Here is a 16,334-nt window from a genome sequence, read left to right on the forward strand (position 1 = left end):
TGACATCCAGTTATGCCAGTACCATTTGTTGAAGATGCTTTCTTTTTTCCATTGTACAGTTTTGGCTTCTTTGTCAAAAATTATATGTTCATAGGTGTGCAGATTAATGTCAGGGTCTTCAATTCCATTGGTCCACATGTCAGTTTTTATGCCAGTACCAGTCTGTTTTTATTACTGTAGCTCTATATTAGAGCTTGAAGTCAGGGATTATGATGCCTCCAGAGGTGGTTGTATTGTACAGGATTCTTTTGGCTATCCTGAGTTTTTTGTTTTTCCATATGAAGTTGAGTATTGTTTTTTCCAGGTCTGTGAAGAATTGTGTTGGTATTTTGATGGGGATTGCATTGAACCTGTAGATTGCTTTTGGTAAGATTGCCATTTTTACTGTGTTAATTCTGCCTATGCATGAGCATGGGAAATCTTTCCATTTTCTGACATCTTCAATGTCTTTTTTCAGGGACTTAAAGTTCTTGTCATACAGGTTCTTCACTTGCTTAGTTAGAGTTACCCCAAGGTATTTTATATTATTTGTGGCTATTGTAAAGGGTGATGTATCTCTGATTTCCTTCTCAGCCTGTTTGTCAATTGTATATAGGAGGGCTACTGATTTTTTTGAGCTTATCTTTTATCCTGCTATGTTGCTGAAGGTGTTTATAAGCTGTATGAGTTCCTTGGTCAAATTTTTGGGTCATTCATGAATACTATCACGTCATCTGAATAGAGCGAAAGCTTGACTTCTTCCTCTCCAATTTGTATCCCCTTGATCTCCTTATGTTTTCTTATTGCTCTGGCTAGAACTTCAAGTACTATATTGAATAAGTATGAGGAGAGTGGACAGCCTTGCCTCGTTCCTGATTTTAGTGGAATTGCTTTGAGTTTCTCTCCATTTACTTTGATGTTGGCTGTTGGCTTGCTGTAAATTGATTTTATTATATTTAGGTATGTTCCTTGTATTCCTGATCTCTCTAGAATCTTTATCATGAAGGGGTGTTGGATATTCTCAAAGGTTTTTTCAGCATTCAATTAGATGATCTAGTGGGTTTTTTCTTTGAGTTTGTTTATATGGTGTATTACATTGACATATTTTTCATATGTTGAACCATTCTTACATCCCTGGGATGAAGCCTACTTGGTCATGGTGGATAATTGTTTTGATGTGTTCTTGGAGTCTGTTTGCCAGTATTTTATTGAGTATTTTTGTATCAATGTTCATGAGGGAGATCAGTTGTAGTTCTCTTTCTTTGTTTCATCTTTGTTTGGCTTAGGAATCAGAGTAATTGTAGCATCATAGAAGGATTTTGGTAATGTTCCTTCTGATTCTGTTGTGTGGAACAATTTAAAGAGTATTGGTATTATCTCTTCTTTGAAGATCTGGTAGAAATCTGTGCTGAAACCATGTGGTCCTGGGCTTTTTTTGGTTGAGAGAATTTTAATGACTGATTCCATTTCCTTAGGAGTTATTGGACTATTTAAATAGTTTATCTGGTCTTGATTTAACATAGGTATTTGGTACCTATCCAGAAAATTATTCATTTCTTTTAGATTTTCCAGTTTTGTGGAGTAGAGGTTTTTGAAGTATGACCTGATGATTTTCTGGATTTCCTCAGTGTTAGTTGTTATCTCTCCATTTTCATTTCTGATTTTGTTGATTTGGATGCTCTCTCTCTCTGTCTTTTGGTTAGTTTGGATAAGGGCTTGTCTATCTTGTTGATTTTCTCAAAGAACCACCAACTCTTTGTTTCATTAATTCTTTGTATTGTTCTCTTTGTTTCTATTTTATTGATTTCAGCTCTCACTTTGATTATTTCCTGGCGTCTATTCTTCCTTGGTACCATTGCTTCCTCTTGTTCTAGAGCTTTCAGGTGTGCTGTTAAGTCACTAGTGTGAGATTTCTCCAACTTCTTTATGTGGGCATTTAGTGCTATGAATTTCCCTCTTAGCACTGCTTTCATAGTGTCCCATAGGTTTGGGTATGTGGTGTCTTCATTTTCGTTGATCTCTAGGAAGTCTTTAATTTCTTTCTTTATTTCTTCCTTAACCTATTGGTGATTCAGTTGAGTATTATTCAGTTTCCATGAGACTGTAGGTTTTCTGTAGTTGTTGTTGTTGTTGAAATCCAACTTTAAACCATGGTGGTCTGATAGAACACAGGAGGATATTCCAATTGTTTTGTATCTGTTGAGATTTGTTTTGTGGCCAAGTATATGGTCGATTTTAGAGAAGGTTCCATGGGGTGCTGAGAAGAAGGTATATTCTTTTTTGTTAGGATGGAATGTTCTGTAGATATTGATTAAGTCCATTTGAGTCATAACATCAGTTAAGTCCTTCATTTCTCTATTAAGTTTTGATTTGGGAGATCTGTCCAGTAGTAAAAGTGGAGTGTTAAAGTCTCCCACTATTAATGTGTGGGGCTTTATATGTGGCTCAAGCTTTAGTAATGTTTCTTTTACATATGTGCATGTCCTTGTGTTTGGGGCATAAATGTTCAGAATTGAAACTTTATCTTGGTGGGACTTTCCTATGATGAGTATGTAATGCCCTTCTTGATCTCTTTTGATTGATTTTAGTTTGAAGTCTATTTTGCTGGATATTAGCATGGCTACACCCACTTGTTTCTTAAGTTTGATTGGAAAATTGACTGTTTGATTGGAAAGTGTTTTCCCAGCCTTTTATTCTGAGGTAGTGTCTATCTTTGAAATTGAGGTGTGTTTCTTGTATGCAGCAGAAAGATGGGTCCTGCTTTCGTATCCATTCTGTAAGCCTGTGTCTTTTTATAGGTGAATTAAGTCCATTGATATTAAGGGATATTAATGACCAGTGATTGTTAATTCCTGTTATTTTTTGGTGGTGATGTGTGTGTACTTCTCTTCCTTGGGGTTTACTGTTGTGGTGTTACCTATTGTCTGTGTTTTTGAGGGTGTATCTGACTTCCTTAGGTTGGAATTTTCTTTCTAGTGCTTTCTATAGGGCTGGGTTTGTGGATAAGTATTGTTTAAACTGGCTTTGTCTTAGAATGTCTTGTTCACTTCGTCTATGATGATTGAAAGTTTTGCTGGGTATATTAGTCTGGGCTGGCATCCATGGCCTCTTAGTGTCTACATTGCATCTGTCCAGGTCCTTCTGGCTTTCAAAGTTTCCATTGAGAAATCGGGTGTTATTCTGATGGGTTTGCCTTTATAAGTCACTTGTCCTTTTTCCTTTGCTGCTCTTCATATTCTTTCTTTATTCTGTACGTTTAGTTGTTTAATTATTATGTGGCGAGGGGACTTTTTTTGGGGGGTCTAGTCTGTTTGGTGTTCTATAGGCTTCTTGTATCTTCGTAGGCATTTCCTTCTTTAAGTTGGGAAAGTTTTCTTCTATGATCTTATTGAATATATTTTCTGTGCCTTTGAGTTGGTATTCTTCTCATTCCTCTATCCCTATTATTCTTAGGTTTGGTTTTTTCATGGTGTCCCAAATTTCTTGGACATTTCGTGTCATGACTTTGTTGGCTTTAGTGTTTTCTTTGACTGATGAATCTATTTCTTCTACCATATCTTCAACGCCAGAGATCCTCTCTTCCATCTCTTTTATTCTGTTGGTTATACTTGCATCTGAAGTTCCTGTTCATTTACTCAGATTTTCTATTTCCAGCATTCCCTCTGTTTGTGTCTTCTTCATTTTTTCTATTTCCCTTTTCAGGTCTTGGACTGTTTCCTTCATCTGTTTCATTGCTTTTTGATGATTTTCTTTCAGGGATTTATTGTTTTCTTCCATTTTATTTGTCCTTTCCTCTAGTTGTTTACAGCATTCTTCCCATTTTTTTTTTTGTCTGTTCCTCAATTTCATTTGTGATTTCTTCTATATAAGCCTCTACTGTAGATGTAACCAACCTTTTTATTAAATAAGAAACACAGAACCAATGCAAAGAAGAAAGCCAAGAGGTTAGAGCACCTGTGGTGGTCCTACCTCTCTGAATCAAAGCTACCCCTGTGTTAAAGTCTTTATATAGAGTTCCTGTTCTGCCTTCTCATTGGTTGTAAACCCAACCACATGACCGCCTCATCACGGACTATCTGTATATGCTTCCAGGTTTTTTATGATTGGTATTGAAATTAAAGGCATGTGTATCCAATACTGGCTGTATCCCTGAACACACAGAGACTTACCTAGCTCTGCCTACCAAGTGCTGGGATTACAAGTGTACGCCACCACTGCCCTGCTTTCCTATGGCTTGCTAATAGCTCTGATCCCCAGGCAACTTTATTTATTAACATACAAATAACATTTTAATACAAATAAAATATCACCATACTCTACCTTCTTTATGGTGTTATTCATAAGGTTGCTTTCTTCTGCTTCTTCCATTTTGTGATGTTCAGGTCTAGCTGTTGGAGGAGGGCTAGGTTCTGGTGATGCTGTACTGCTCTTCATATTGTTGTATGTACTTCTGCCTTGACATCTACCCATCTCCTTGTGGATTCGTTCTTGGTCTTATCAGCACTCTTGGTCCAGACAGAGCTGACAGATTCAGGAAGCCTCTCTCTCTTGTCCAGATGGGAGCTCCAGGGCAAGGATAGGAGCTTTTGTCCAGATGGGAGGTCTGGGGCAGTACGGGACCTGGGGGCTGGTCTCTAAGTCTCAGGAAGTGGCTGGGATCTCGGGCAGATGGGTGTGGGGCCAGGGTGTGGAGATTGCAGGGTCTGCCAGGGGTTTTGGAGAAGGAGAACCTTCCCAGTGGGTGTGTAGGGGATCCTGCCTGATGGCCAGAACCTGGAGCCAAGTTGGGCAGATCTTCCCTGGAATGGTTGGTGCCCAGGGATGGGATCTAGGGGCAGACCTCTTTGGGTCTTACCCCAAGCACTCACCTCTTGTCCAGATGGGAGGTCCATTTAAAAAACTTTATCAGCCATTTGGTTTACATATTTTGGGAACTATCTGTTTAGTTCCATTGCTGTGGATATCGCTCTGTATGCTATGAATGTGTTGCTCTGATTGGTTAATAAGTAAAGTGCTGATCGGCCAGGCAAGAAGTATATGTGGGACAAGCAGAGAATTGTGGGAAGGGTCAGGAGTCACCAGCCAGACACAGAGAAAGCAAGATGTAAAGATACTGATAAGCCACAAGCCACGTGGCAAGGTATAGATTTATAGAAATGGGTTAATTTTAGTGTAAGATCTAGCTAGCAAGAAGCCTGAGCCACTGGGCCAAACAGTCTGAGTGGCTGCAGGAGCCTGGTGGACACAGGAAAACTTCTGGCTACATTTCATGCCCCATTTTTTAAATTGGGTTGCCTAGTTTTGTTGTTGTCATTGTTTATTTACTATTTATTTATTTATTTGTTTATTTATTTATTTATTTATTTATTTATTTATTTATTTTTAGACACAGTTTCTCTGTGTAACAGCCCTGGCTATCCTGGAACTTGTTTTGTACACCAGGCTGAACTTGAACTCACTGAGATCTACCTGCCTCTGCCTCCCATATGCTAGGATAAAAGCCGTGTGCCACCATGGTCCAGTTGGGTTCCTCTTTTGCTTGATGTTTGTTTTTCTAGTTAGTTAGTTAGTTAGTTAGTTAGTTTTAATATTCTAGGCAGCAGCCTTCTGTCAACTGTATAGCTAGTAAAGATTTTTCCCATTCTGTAGCCTGCCACTTTCTTCAATGATGGTGTCCTTTGCTGTACAGAAGCTTTTCAGTTTCATATGGTCAGTGTTGGAATCCTTTCCTACTATGAGACAGTGGGTTTGAGTCCAACACTTAAAAACTTCTTGCACTTCATTTACCCTATAATCATATTCCCATTAAAGCATATAGTGCTAGTAGGTAGGTTATACATTACTCTCAAACATAGTACATCCCTTCCTTTATTCTCTTGCCTTAAGCGTGCACATCACTTGGTAGATTTATTACTATATTTGCAATCCAAATCAATCATATCTTAACTTTCCTTCATAAACCATTGCATGTTTATTTCTTACTAGTATTTTACCTAAAATTTATATATGAAATATTTTATAAGACATATATTCTTTACATATTAACTATAGAACTTTGTTTTGTTTGTTTTTTTGAGGCAGGGTTTTTCTGTAGCTATGGCTGTCCTGGAACTTGCTCTACAGACTGTGCTGGCCTCAAACTCATGGAGATCCACCTGCCTCTGCCTCCCAAGTGCTGGGATTAATGGCATGGGCCACCACCCCCTGGCATAAAACTTTTTTAAAGGACTAGAGATATAGCTCAGAATTTTTTTCCTTTTTTTAAACTTACTGTTTTTATTATTAAATTTCTATTTGATTGGTGGTGGCACACGCCTTTAATCCCAGCATTCAGGAGGCCGAGCCTAGCAGATCTCTGTGAGTCTGAGGCCAGCTTGGTCTACAGAGCAAGATCCAGAACAGGCACCAAAACTACACAGAGAAACCCTGTCTCAAAAAAAACACACACAAAAAAAAACAAATTTTTTATTGATTTTACATACCAACCACAGATTCTCTTCTCTTCTCTCCTCCCCTCCCCCCAGCCTCCTCACCAACACACCACCCCATTCTCTCTTCCAAAAAGGTAAGGCCTCACATGGGAAGTCAGCAAAGCCTGGTACATTAATTTAAGTCAGGTCCAAGCACCTCCCCCTGCATCAAGGCTGTGCAAGGTGTCTCACCATAGGTAATGGGCTCCAAAAAGCCAGCTCATGCACCAAGGATGGATCCTGATCCTATTGCCAGGGGGCCTCTTAAGAAGACCAAGCTACACAACTGTCTTGCTTATGTAGAGGGCCTAGTCTAGTCCCATGGAGGCTTCATAGCTTTTGGTCTAAAGTTCATGAGTTCCCACTAGCTTGGTTTGGTTGTCTCTGTAGTTTTCCCCATCATGATCTTGATGCCCCTTGCTCAGGGAATCCCTTCCCTCTCTTCAACTGGACTCCTGGAGCTCAACCTGGTGCTGGACTGTGGTCTCTGCATCTGTTTCCATCAGTTACTGGATGAAGGCTCTATGATGACAGGGTGTTTGCCAATCTGATTACTGAGGTAAGCCAGTTCAGGCACCCTCTCCACTATTGCTAGTAGTCTAAGCTGGGGTCATCCTTGTGGATTCCTGGGAACTTCCCTAGCACCCGATTTCTCACTATGCCCATGATGTCTCCCTCTATCAAGGTATCTCTTTCATTGCTCTCCCACTCCATCCCTGTTCCAGCTTGACCATCCTGTTTCCCTATGTTCTCATCTCCCATCCCCTATCCTTTATCATTCCCCCAACCCCAGTTTACTCATCGAGATATCCTCTGTTTCCCCTTCCCAAGGTGATCCATGCATTCCTCTGAGGGTCTCCCTGTTTCCTACCTTCTCTGGAGCTGTGGGTTGTAGTCTGGTTATCATTTACATCTAGTATCCACTTATAAGTGAGTACATACCATGTTTGTCTTTCTGAGTCTAGGTTATCTCACTCAGGATGGTATTTTCTAGTTTTATCCACAGCCGTGTGGCAAAACACAGATGAATAGAAATAGGTTCATTTAAGTTGAAAGAGCTAACTAGCAAGAAGCCTGAGCCATAGATCAAACAGTTTGAATTAATATTAAGCCTTGAACAGGTTATTTGTGAATAAGTGGGCAGGAGAGAATAGTCCCTATACAGCAGAACTATAGTTCTGGTTTTCTTAATTTCTTTTTTTTTTTTTTTTTTTTTTTGGTTTTTCGAGACAGGGTTTCTCTGTGTAGCTTTGCGCCTTTCCTGGGACTCACTTGGTAGCCCAGGCTGGCCTCGAACTCACAGAGATCCGCCTGGCTTTGCCTCCCGAGTGCTGGGATTAAAGGCGTGCGCCACCACCGCCCGGCCAATTTCTTTTTTATTTTAAACGTTTTATTGGTTCTCTGCAGCTAGAGTTTTCCTGCCTGGCCCACGGTCAGGGGAAATCTCTCTCAAATCCCAGTCCCACAGATGCTCAGACCCAACCAAGTAAACACAGAGACTTGTATTGCTTACAAACTGTATGGCCGTACCAGGCTTCTTGCTAACTGTTCTTACAGCTTAAATTAATCCATTTCTATAATTCTATACCTTGCCATGTAGCTCATGGCTTACCGGCATCTTCACATGCTGTTTGTCATGGTGACGGCTAGCAGTGACTCCTTCTGCCTTCCTGTTCTTTCTTTTCTCCTCTCTGTTAGTCCTGCCTATACTTCCTGCCTAGCCACTGGCCAATCAGATTTTATTTATTGACCAATCAGAGCAACACATTTGCCATACAGAACATCCCACAGCAATTCTCTGTTGGCTTTACATCATGCATCCCAATCCCACTTTCCCCCCAACTCATTCCCTCACACCTGAGCTCTGCCCTTGAAACCTCCCGCACAAGACAAAACAAAAAGAACAACACAAGGTGGAAGAAGGAGGTGGACTCAGTTCTTTTGCTCTCACAACCTCAGGGACAGCTCACTGGACCACCACTAACAAGGTACTCTCTAATGTGTTGCTCGGTCCCGGTACAGGACCCACTCACCCGACTGCTACAGTTGGTGAGGGGCAGGTCCAGATCCACCAGTGCTGCAGCCTGTGAAGGGTGAGGTTAATTCTGTGTTAACCTACCCTGTCTTTGGAGGTAACAGAAGCCACTGACATCAACATAGATCAAGGCTGTTTCAGGGCAACGGATACAGACAGGTCCTTTAAAAGCAAACTAGACCTGGAGGACACCAGGGCCCCTAGTGGTAGCATTGGCCACTCAGATCTGTATGGCCCCAGCAGAAGCACAGCCCTTGGACACTAATATGGACCTAGATGGAAGCCTGGACCTCTACCTCCCTCTGTGTGGTCTTTGTTGGCAACACAGGCCATCGACATGAATACAGATACTGGCTGTCTTTGCAATATCGACCCAGACACGGTCCTAGACTGCAGCCCAGACCTGGATGTGACCATGGGCCTGGTTGGTAATATAGATCACTCAGATTGGATTGGACCCAGCAGCACCATGTGCACAGGTAGTGGCCCAGATTCCAGGCATCTGCACTGTCTTTGATGGCCACAGGAGCCTGAGACATCAATACAGACCCTGGCTGCTCCAGGGCCATGGACCCAGACATACCCCTCAGCAACAGCCCTGGCCCAGATGTCATTATGGTCCTAGGTGGCAGCACAGGCTTGTAAGGCACACGTGCTCTTTTGGGGGGCATATTCTTTTGAGAACAACATGGTCATAGGTGGAGGCCCAGACTTCAGGTGTCTGCAAGGCCCTCACTGGTAAAAGGAGATATGGATATCAATGCAGACCTCCACAGCTTCCTCAGGGCCATGGACAGGACATGACCCTTGGCAGCAGCCCAGGAAAGGACATTATCATAGCCCCAGGTGGCAAGCATGCCATGGATTTATTTAATGCTCCCTTAATCAATGTTTTCATTTCCTGAGAGGCTTTAGAGCAATACTGTTATGTTTCTCATTAATTGGGTGCTCATGATAATTTCAGAAAATGTGTATACAGAATAGTATCTTTTAGGGAGAGCTAAATATATGGAAACAAAGATACAGTATCAATAGTTTTCCCAAAATATAATGGATATCCACATCCTAAGCCCTGTGTAGATCTGGCTGACTGGGAACTCAATATATAGCAAAAGCAAGGCCCATAAGAGTGTTCTGATGTTACAGGAGTTTCTGGGGCTACTGGAGTGAGACAACACACCTGACCAAAGAAATTGATTCTAAGACGGAAGAGTTCAAAATCACTTTATTATTAATAAAAATACAGTTATTTTACTAAATAGGGGCTTAAATAGATCAGTCAACATAAACAGTGAATATCCTTATCAAAATACCCAAAAAACAACAAGAACAAATGAAAGAACAAATAAATAGCAAAAGCTCAATCTATAACAAAGAAAACCCAAAAAACCTAAGCAAACAAAACCCAACCAAAAACCAAACAAAAACAATTAAGGTCAGCAGCATTCTCTTGCTACACATTTAAAGCACAGACCTACAGCCTCTGGCTGGCCTTGGAAACATGGTAGGAAGGCAGTCAACGATTGTGAAAAGCCTTTTCAAAGCTAGTATAGCCATGCCTCCTTCAGGCTTTGTAGGCCAAGTCCTCACAGAGACTAACAATGAGACATTTCCTAGAGCAAACATTGTGCCCCTTGGGAAGCTTTTGATAAATTATCACCTACTACTGATCCTGTAATGTCTTGGTCATCATTTGATTTTTTCAGACAATTCTATGCTTACTGGAGACCCAACAAATCCATGGGCAGCCTCTGAGTGCCCATGAACATCAAAGATGACTCAGGTGTCTTCTGTAAATCCTTTCTCAGGACCAGTCACTTCAGGCCAGGCTGTGAAACTGAAGAATACCCACTCATTTTACATATGGAGGGAAAAATGACTAATACGAGGAATGATGGACTCTGGAGATCTCTTTGGTGCATTATCTTCAGCAACACTGGTGCATGACATTGCGTCAACTTCAACACTCAACTGGAGAATGAAATATGATGCCTTTGGGTGTGGTCTGTCAGGAACAGCTTGACATCAACACAATCATCCATGACACATTTCACACCACATAGGGAGGCCTGAGAACTCAGTCAGCTTGCCAAAGCCATCAACATTAAACCGACAGAAACAGTCTTGCTCACCAACATCTCTACCCTTCATGTTGTAGTACCCCTCACAGTGGCCACTTGCTATTGAATGTCAGGGTTCTCAGTAAATCTTGGCTCAGATTTTCAGTGTCTCAAGCTCATTTTTGGTTTCCTTCTTTTCTTTGAGAAGACTAAGTCAGCAGACCAATAGATCTGTTGGGGCTGGATCACCTGGAAGACAGCTGGTATGCTCCTCACTGGTGAGTTCACAACTCTAAAGGAGTGTCTTCTGAGGAGGAGGCCTTGATCTCAGAGTATAGAATGTCATAGTTTAAAGGCATCTGTGGTTTCTTTGGCCTCCTCAGTTCTCCCAAGATCTGCTACATGAGAAGGAAAGGCAATCAGAACCAGAAACAGCCTGGCTGGGCCAGAGGCCAGAACAAAATCAAGGCCTATTCACACTGGAAGCCAAGGTCAAGAGCCCCCAGTCTCCCACCAACACCATGTTTGCTGGGGATGGGATGCAATGGTGGCTCACTTGCCTGTGAGACTTAGTGTTCCTGCTGCAGCAGCTCTGTCTGCAGGAGGCTCTCATCCTGGGCTGTGGCCTGTTCAAACTCAGACTGGAGATTTTCTGACCTAGAGCAGGAAGGCAGTTAGGGACCAGGCCTGGTGGGGACCTATCATGTCAGTTATTGAGCCTGAACCAGCTCTAGTCAGCTGGACAATCCAGCAGACCTTTCAGCTGAGGGCATTCCCTGCATTCCCCAAGGGAGAAGGGTCAGAGTATACCTGGGCCTTGATTTTTTTCTCAGCTTTTAAAATCTGCTAGAAGATGAGCTGAAAAATACAGTGTGCTGGGCAAGAAAATACAGCACATTTCTCCAGTTGTCTAGTTATATTACTTTGAGAGAAAAATAACAATGTAGTAATGACTAAGTAACACTTCAGGGCAGATATACATGGCCCTGATTAGATACAGATGAATGTAAGCAACCTTGGACATTGAATGTAGACCCTCTAGGAGAGCCTACAAAAGAAAAGCAGTGAAGGATCTGATTATTGGTAAAGAACAGAATCCTGCCTCAGTTCAACTCCTCAACTCCTCAATCTTCTTATAACAGAAAAACCTTTTCACAGGAAACAGATTCACACTGCAGAGAACCTGTAATCAGCAGGAGTGTGCTGCATCCAGATCTGCGCAAAGGTAGGAACTTCTCTCTAAAGGTGATATTCTGGAAGGAAAATGAAGTGGCAGGAGCACACACTGTCCTCCACAACTAAGCCTCCTCCTGCTAGGTTAAGGACTGCCATAGGGAGATTTGTGGGGAGACACAGGGGACACTGAGAAGATTCCAGAGAGCCCAGAAGGGCATAAGGAACACACAACCCCAGAAACACTAAAGATCAATCATAGTGTTTCACGGAGAAGTTCTTGTTGACCGGGCCAGTACAATATCCTGAGATGTTCTTTCTCTTGCTGTGGCTGGGAGCTATTCAGATGGTGGGAATCCCAAAAGGACAGAGATCCGGGGACAGGTGATGTACATGGTTCTAACCACTCCTCCCAGCCTGGGCTCCCACCTCATCTCAGAGACACTGAAGTGATGTTGCAGCTTTTCTGCCAAGTCCTCTTGCTGGGTGACCAGCTCCATCTGCTTCAGCAGGTCCTTCAGTCTTTCATCCAGGCTCTCTTGCTCCTGTTCATTAGAAGACTGTGTTCTCCGTGGAGGCTTGCTCACTCACATGCACACACATAATTTCATGAACACACGAGTACATGTGTGCACACATACAAGCACACTGTAATGCTAGCTTCACAGTTAATACTAACATAAGGAGCAACCACCAGGGATACTAACGAAAAGAAGGTAAACCTGTTGGATGAGAGAAGAACACAGAGGGCATGAGAGATAGGCAGTTCAGTCATTGAAGTGTCTATCCTGTGACCTTGTGCACAGACAGGTGGCCCTCTGGGGTCCTCGCTCCTTAACTAACTCTGCTTAAGAAGTTCCCCAGGCTGTGCAGTACAGGAATGTTCCCCAGCAAAGGACTACTGGATGGTCATAGACTACCCCACTGGTCTTGTTCACTGTTTCCCAGTTGCCCCCAAAGCAAGCAACTTTCTTTAAAAGGGGCTCCCTTTACCACAGGTTGCATTACTTTGGACCAAATGCAAAGAGTTTAGGAAACTAGAAAGTCTTCATAACCAGGACCCAAAAGAAACAGTTCCTTCCTGTGAGGTGATTGTGACAGGGATTAGTTTGAGTAACAAAAGGCTGAATAAGTCAGTGCCAAATGATTTTATGTATTATTTCATACTGAACAATATGCCATGGAAGAGCTTGACCACATTGTGCTTTCTCAATCTTTGAATGATCAAAGTATGAATGAAGCATCACCAGGCTACTCTCAGGAATGTTGATAAACCCCTGATGTCCCCTAGCTTCTCTGTGGACACCTACTTCATGTTCTGGAATCACTGTGTCACCTGGGGATTGCAGTTTAACTTTCTGAAGACTTGTGTGTAGCTTCTCACTGTGCTACACCATTTTACACTACCAGCAATGTCTGAGGGTCCTCATTTCTCCAAACCCTCCATGAGGCTGATTTTAACTCAGAGTAAACAACTTTGAAGAAAAGCAGTTACTGAGTGCTACAGACACAGCACATGGTGAGTGCTTTAGACCCTCAGGAGCCTAAGTGGGGTGCACTGAGACAGCCCCCTTCTCACACCACAGCATGCCTAGGGGACTTCAGCTGGACTAAGATGCAGCTGGAAGCACACTGCAAGTCAGAATCTCTCAAGGACTAACATGCATTCCAAGCTCCAAGGCCAAGGTTATATGAGCCAAGATTAGACAAAGGGGGAAAGCAAGTGGTAGCAGGCAATGTGGATGAGGACAAAACAGGACATAGAGAAGACACAGCAAGTCACCTGACCATTGAGTGTGCAGTCACCATTCACCCAGAGCAGAGAAGAGAAACAAACCCTCAGCCAGGCTATCCTACCTCTCAGACACCTTGATATGCTACAGTGACCTGCTCCTAAACTTCATGTACCACATTCCTTTTTTTTGCTCCAAGCATTTCTGGGCAGATAAATATTTTTGCCTCTACAAATACCTGAAAACCATTGAGGTACAGTAGTTTTTGTCCCTTTGTTCAAGTGAGCTAGGAGGACATGCGGAAAGATGGGCAGCAGCATACAATATTTGATGGATGCCAAGTGAGGGGGCACAGTACTTTTTCAACAAAGTTGGTTCCATCATCATTAAAGATGAGTAAATGAACATACAAATATGCAGAAACACACATACACAAACACACACACACACACACACACACAAGAGGTTAAACTCCACACATAGAAACAGGCTTGCACCTATAAGCACATGTACTCACAAACACACACAAATACCCCTATACATACAGGAAACATGGACATGCACACACACACACACACACACACACACACACACACACACCAGTCACCCACACATGGTCACATACACACACACAAACACTACTGGGTAAGCAATAGACAGTATTCACATACAAACACACACATAGAAGTTCACACACACATAACACAAAGATGCACAGAAAAGCACAACACACCACATACCACACCCACAACACACACACAAACACACACACACACACACACACACACACACACACACACACACTTCCTGAACCTAGAATGGTCAGTGAGAGGACTGCTGCCTAGCAGCCCCTTTTCTGATGCATGTGGAGGTCGCGGGTCCTCTATGCTGTCTACAAGGCTCTTAGACTCAGCAAGGCTCTGCTACTCCGGCCTGCACTTACTTTTCCTTGAATGAACTTTATCCATCACAAAACCCCTGACCCCACAGGTTCCAAGTTCACCCATCACAGTCTCTTCACTAAACTCATCCTGGCTCCTCCACAGATGACCTTGATAGTCCAAGAGAAAGAAAATGACCCATGGTCAACACCAGGAAGTTTTCAACAGATGACAGTGAATATGATATGAATTCAGCCCAATGTCAGTCAGGAGGCCAGTGACATCACCTGCAGTGCTTTTCAGGAATGCAGCACTCTGCACAACTATGAGAGGGAATCTGTTCTGAGACACAGCCATGCACAGGATATAGTCAGCAACACAATGTCAGCAAGGAGATGCACTGTGGGATTCTCTGTTGAGAAGTAAGAGACAAAACAGACATTTCCTGTGGTGTTAGCTCTGTGCAGTGAAAGGAAAGAAGCCTACTGTTTATTTTTTAAATAGATTTATTGTTTGATTTTTGTTATTTATGAGAAAACACATTAGTATCAAAACAATAAAAGTAAATAAGCAGAAGAGAAAGCAAATATGTCCTTCCTCTTTCTGAGCAATGAAACTTCTAAAATTGGATGAGAAAAAAACAAGACAGAAGTTCTACTTTGGAGGTCTGGAGATCCAAAGAGTGCTGGCCAGCCAGATTAGCCGAAAGAGAAAATTTCAGGTTCAGTGAAAGACCTGGGACCAAGGGAAAAAGAGAAGGAGCAACAGATGACAACACGAAAATTCATTATGTAGTCTCTGAACACACCCACTAATGTACACATTTACACACGATTGCATAGGTCACACTAAGAGCACAGAAATCAGAAGTGAACAGAAAAAAGTGAAGAGTGCATCATGCTGAATAAACAGTTGGATTTAAAATATGCACATCAGGTGTTTCAACTGAGACCCAAAACACTGCTATACATCCCTTGGGGCCTAGAAAATTCCTAGCAGAGCACACAGCTTAGTCAGACTATGTTGAGGGGATTGGAGAAAATATTTTCTTGCAGCTTCAAATCTGTCACTCTAATCCTCAGCCTGTCAAAGTCCTCCCACATCTATGGTCATCCAGTCATCTCCAGACTAGAAGCTCCAGGATGGGAGAATAGTCAAGTATCATGCCCAGAAAAAGGACTGAGAAGGGGCTACTCAGACATCTGTCACATGAACCAAGAGATTGGCAAAAGGAAGAGAACACATTGGGATGCAGGAAGAAGGGAGAAGAACCCATGCCTCCCAAAACGTTGACAATGAGAACCACTCACTTGGCACTGACACTGGGCTCTAGTCCTTGAAGGCTGCTTCCTCCCTGTGATCTCACATGACCCTTGCAAAGCAAATGAGCCACAGGCCACTGACATCATCAATGAAAGCTTTGTGCTGTTCTCTAAGTAGCTCCCTGCATAGCAGCCCTCTGATCATAATGACATGTAGGTGTGTGATATGTGACTGACACAGCTCTCTCAATGTACTGCAGCTTCTGGCAGAGCAGGAGGGTTTGCTTGCCAATTATCCAGATTCTTGCAAGAGACTAACACTCCAGAAAGACCTGGGAATGATCACAGAAATCAACAGTTGGATGGTATGTAGGTGGGAGTCTGGATGGATGGGTGGATGGTATATGGGTGTCTCTATGTTTATGGTTGGAAGGTGGGCACCTGCCCCCGCTGTCTCAGCCTACCTGCTGCTGCTCAGCAGAAGGGTCACAGATCATCTCATGGGCCTCCTTCAAGAGCCTCTTCAGCTCCTCACAGGACTCCTGCAGTTCAATCTGCTCCTTCCACAGCTGTCTGTTCTTCAGTCTCAGCACATGTACACTCTCCTTCCGCTGAGTCCAATCTCGGAGGACCTGGCTGTGGAGGTAACTGAACAAGCACCAAAACATGGTGAGCCCCAGCCAGCCTCCTTTGCCCAAGTACCACCAGGGCTGAAAAGTCCCAGACTCCCAGACAGCCCAA

At 42.8% G+C, this 16,334-nt stretch overlaps 1 protein-coding gene and 1 long non-coding RNA gene across 7 annotated transcripts in view; one reads left to right on the forward strand and one right to left on the reverse strand.

The window, feature by feature from the left end:
• The window catches only part of LOC131919692 (disks large homolog 5-like), a 114,871-nt gene that overhangs the window by 87,628 nt on the left and 10,909 nt on the right, over nt 1-16,334 (reverse strand). For 4 of the 6 annotated variants that reach the window (XM_059274097.1, XM_059274095.1, XM_059274099.1 and 1 more), the window contains one exon: nt 16,058-16,241. The exons of 1 other annotated variant lie outside the window; for it this stretch is intronic. In XM_059274097.1, the coding sequence (XP_059130080.1) occupies nt 16,058-16,241 (184 nt within the window). Of the gene's footprint in view, nt 1-9,691; nt 10,943-12,146; nt 12,263-16,057; nt 16,242-16,334 lie in introns of those variants that run through there. One more of the 6 variants, XR_009381370.1, reaches the window with a different exon arrangement.
• Nucleotides 10,738-15,580, forward strand: LOC131919707 (uncharacterized). The gene is made up of 3 exons (XR_009381402.1): nt 10,738-10,822; nt 11,703-11,769; nt 15,414-15,580. It is a non-coding gene; the product is annotated as an uncharacterized LOC131919707 (long non-coding RNA).

Source organism: Peromyscus eremicus, chromosome 9 (assembly GCF_949786415.1).
Source record: "Peromyscus eremicus chromosome 9, PerEre_H2_v1, whole genome shotgun sequence".
Taxonomy (NCBI): Eukaryota; Metazoa; Chordata; class Mammalia; order Rodentia; family Cricetidae; genus Peromyscus; species Peromyscus eremicus.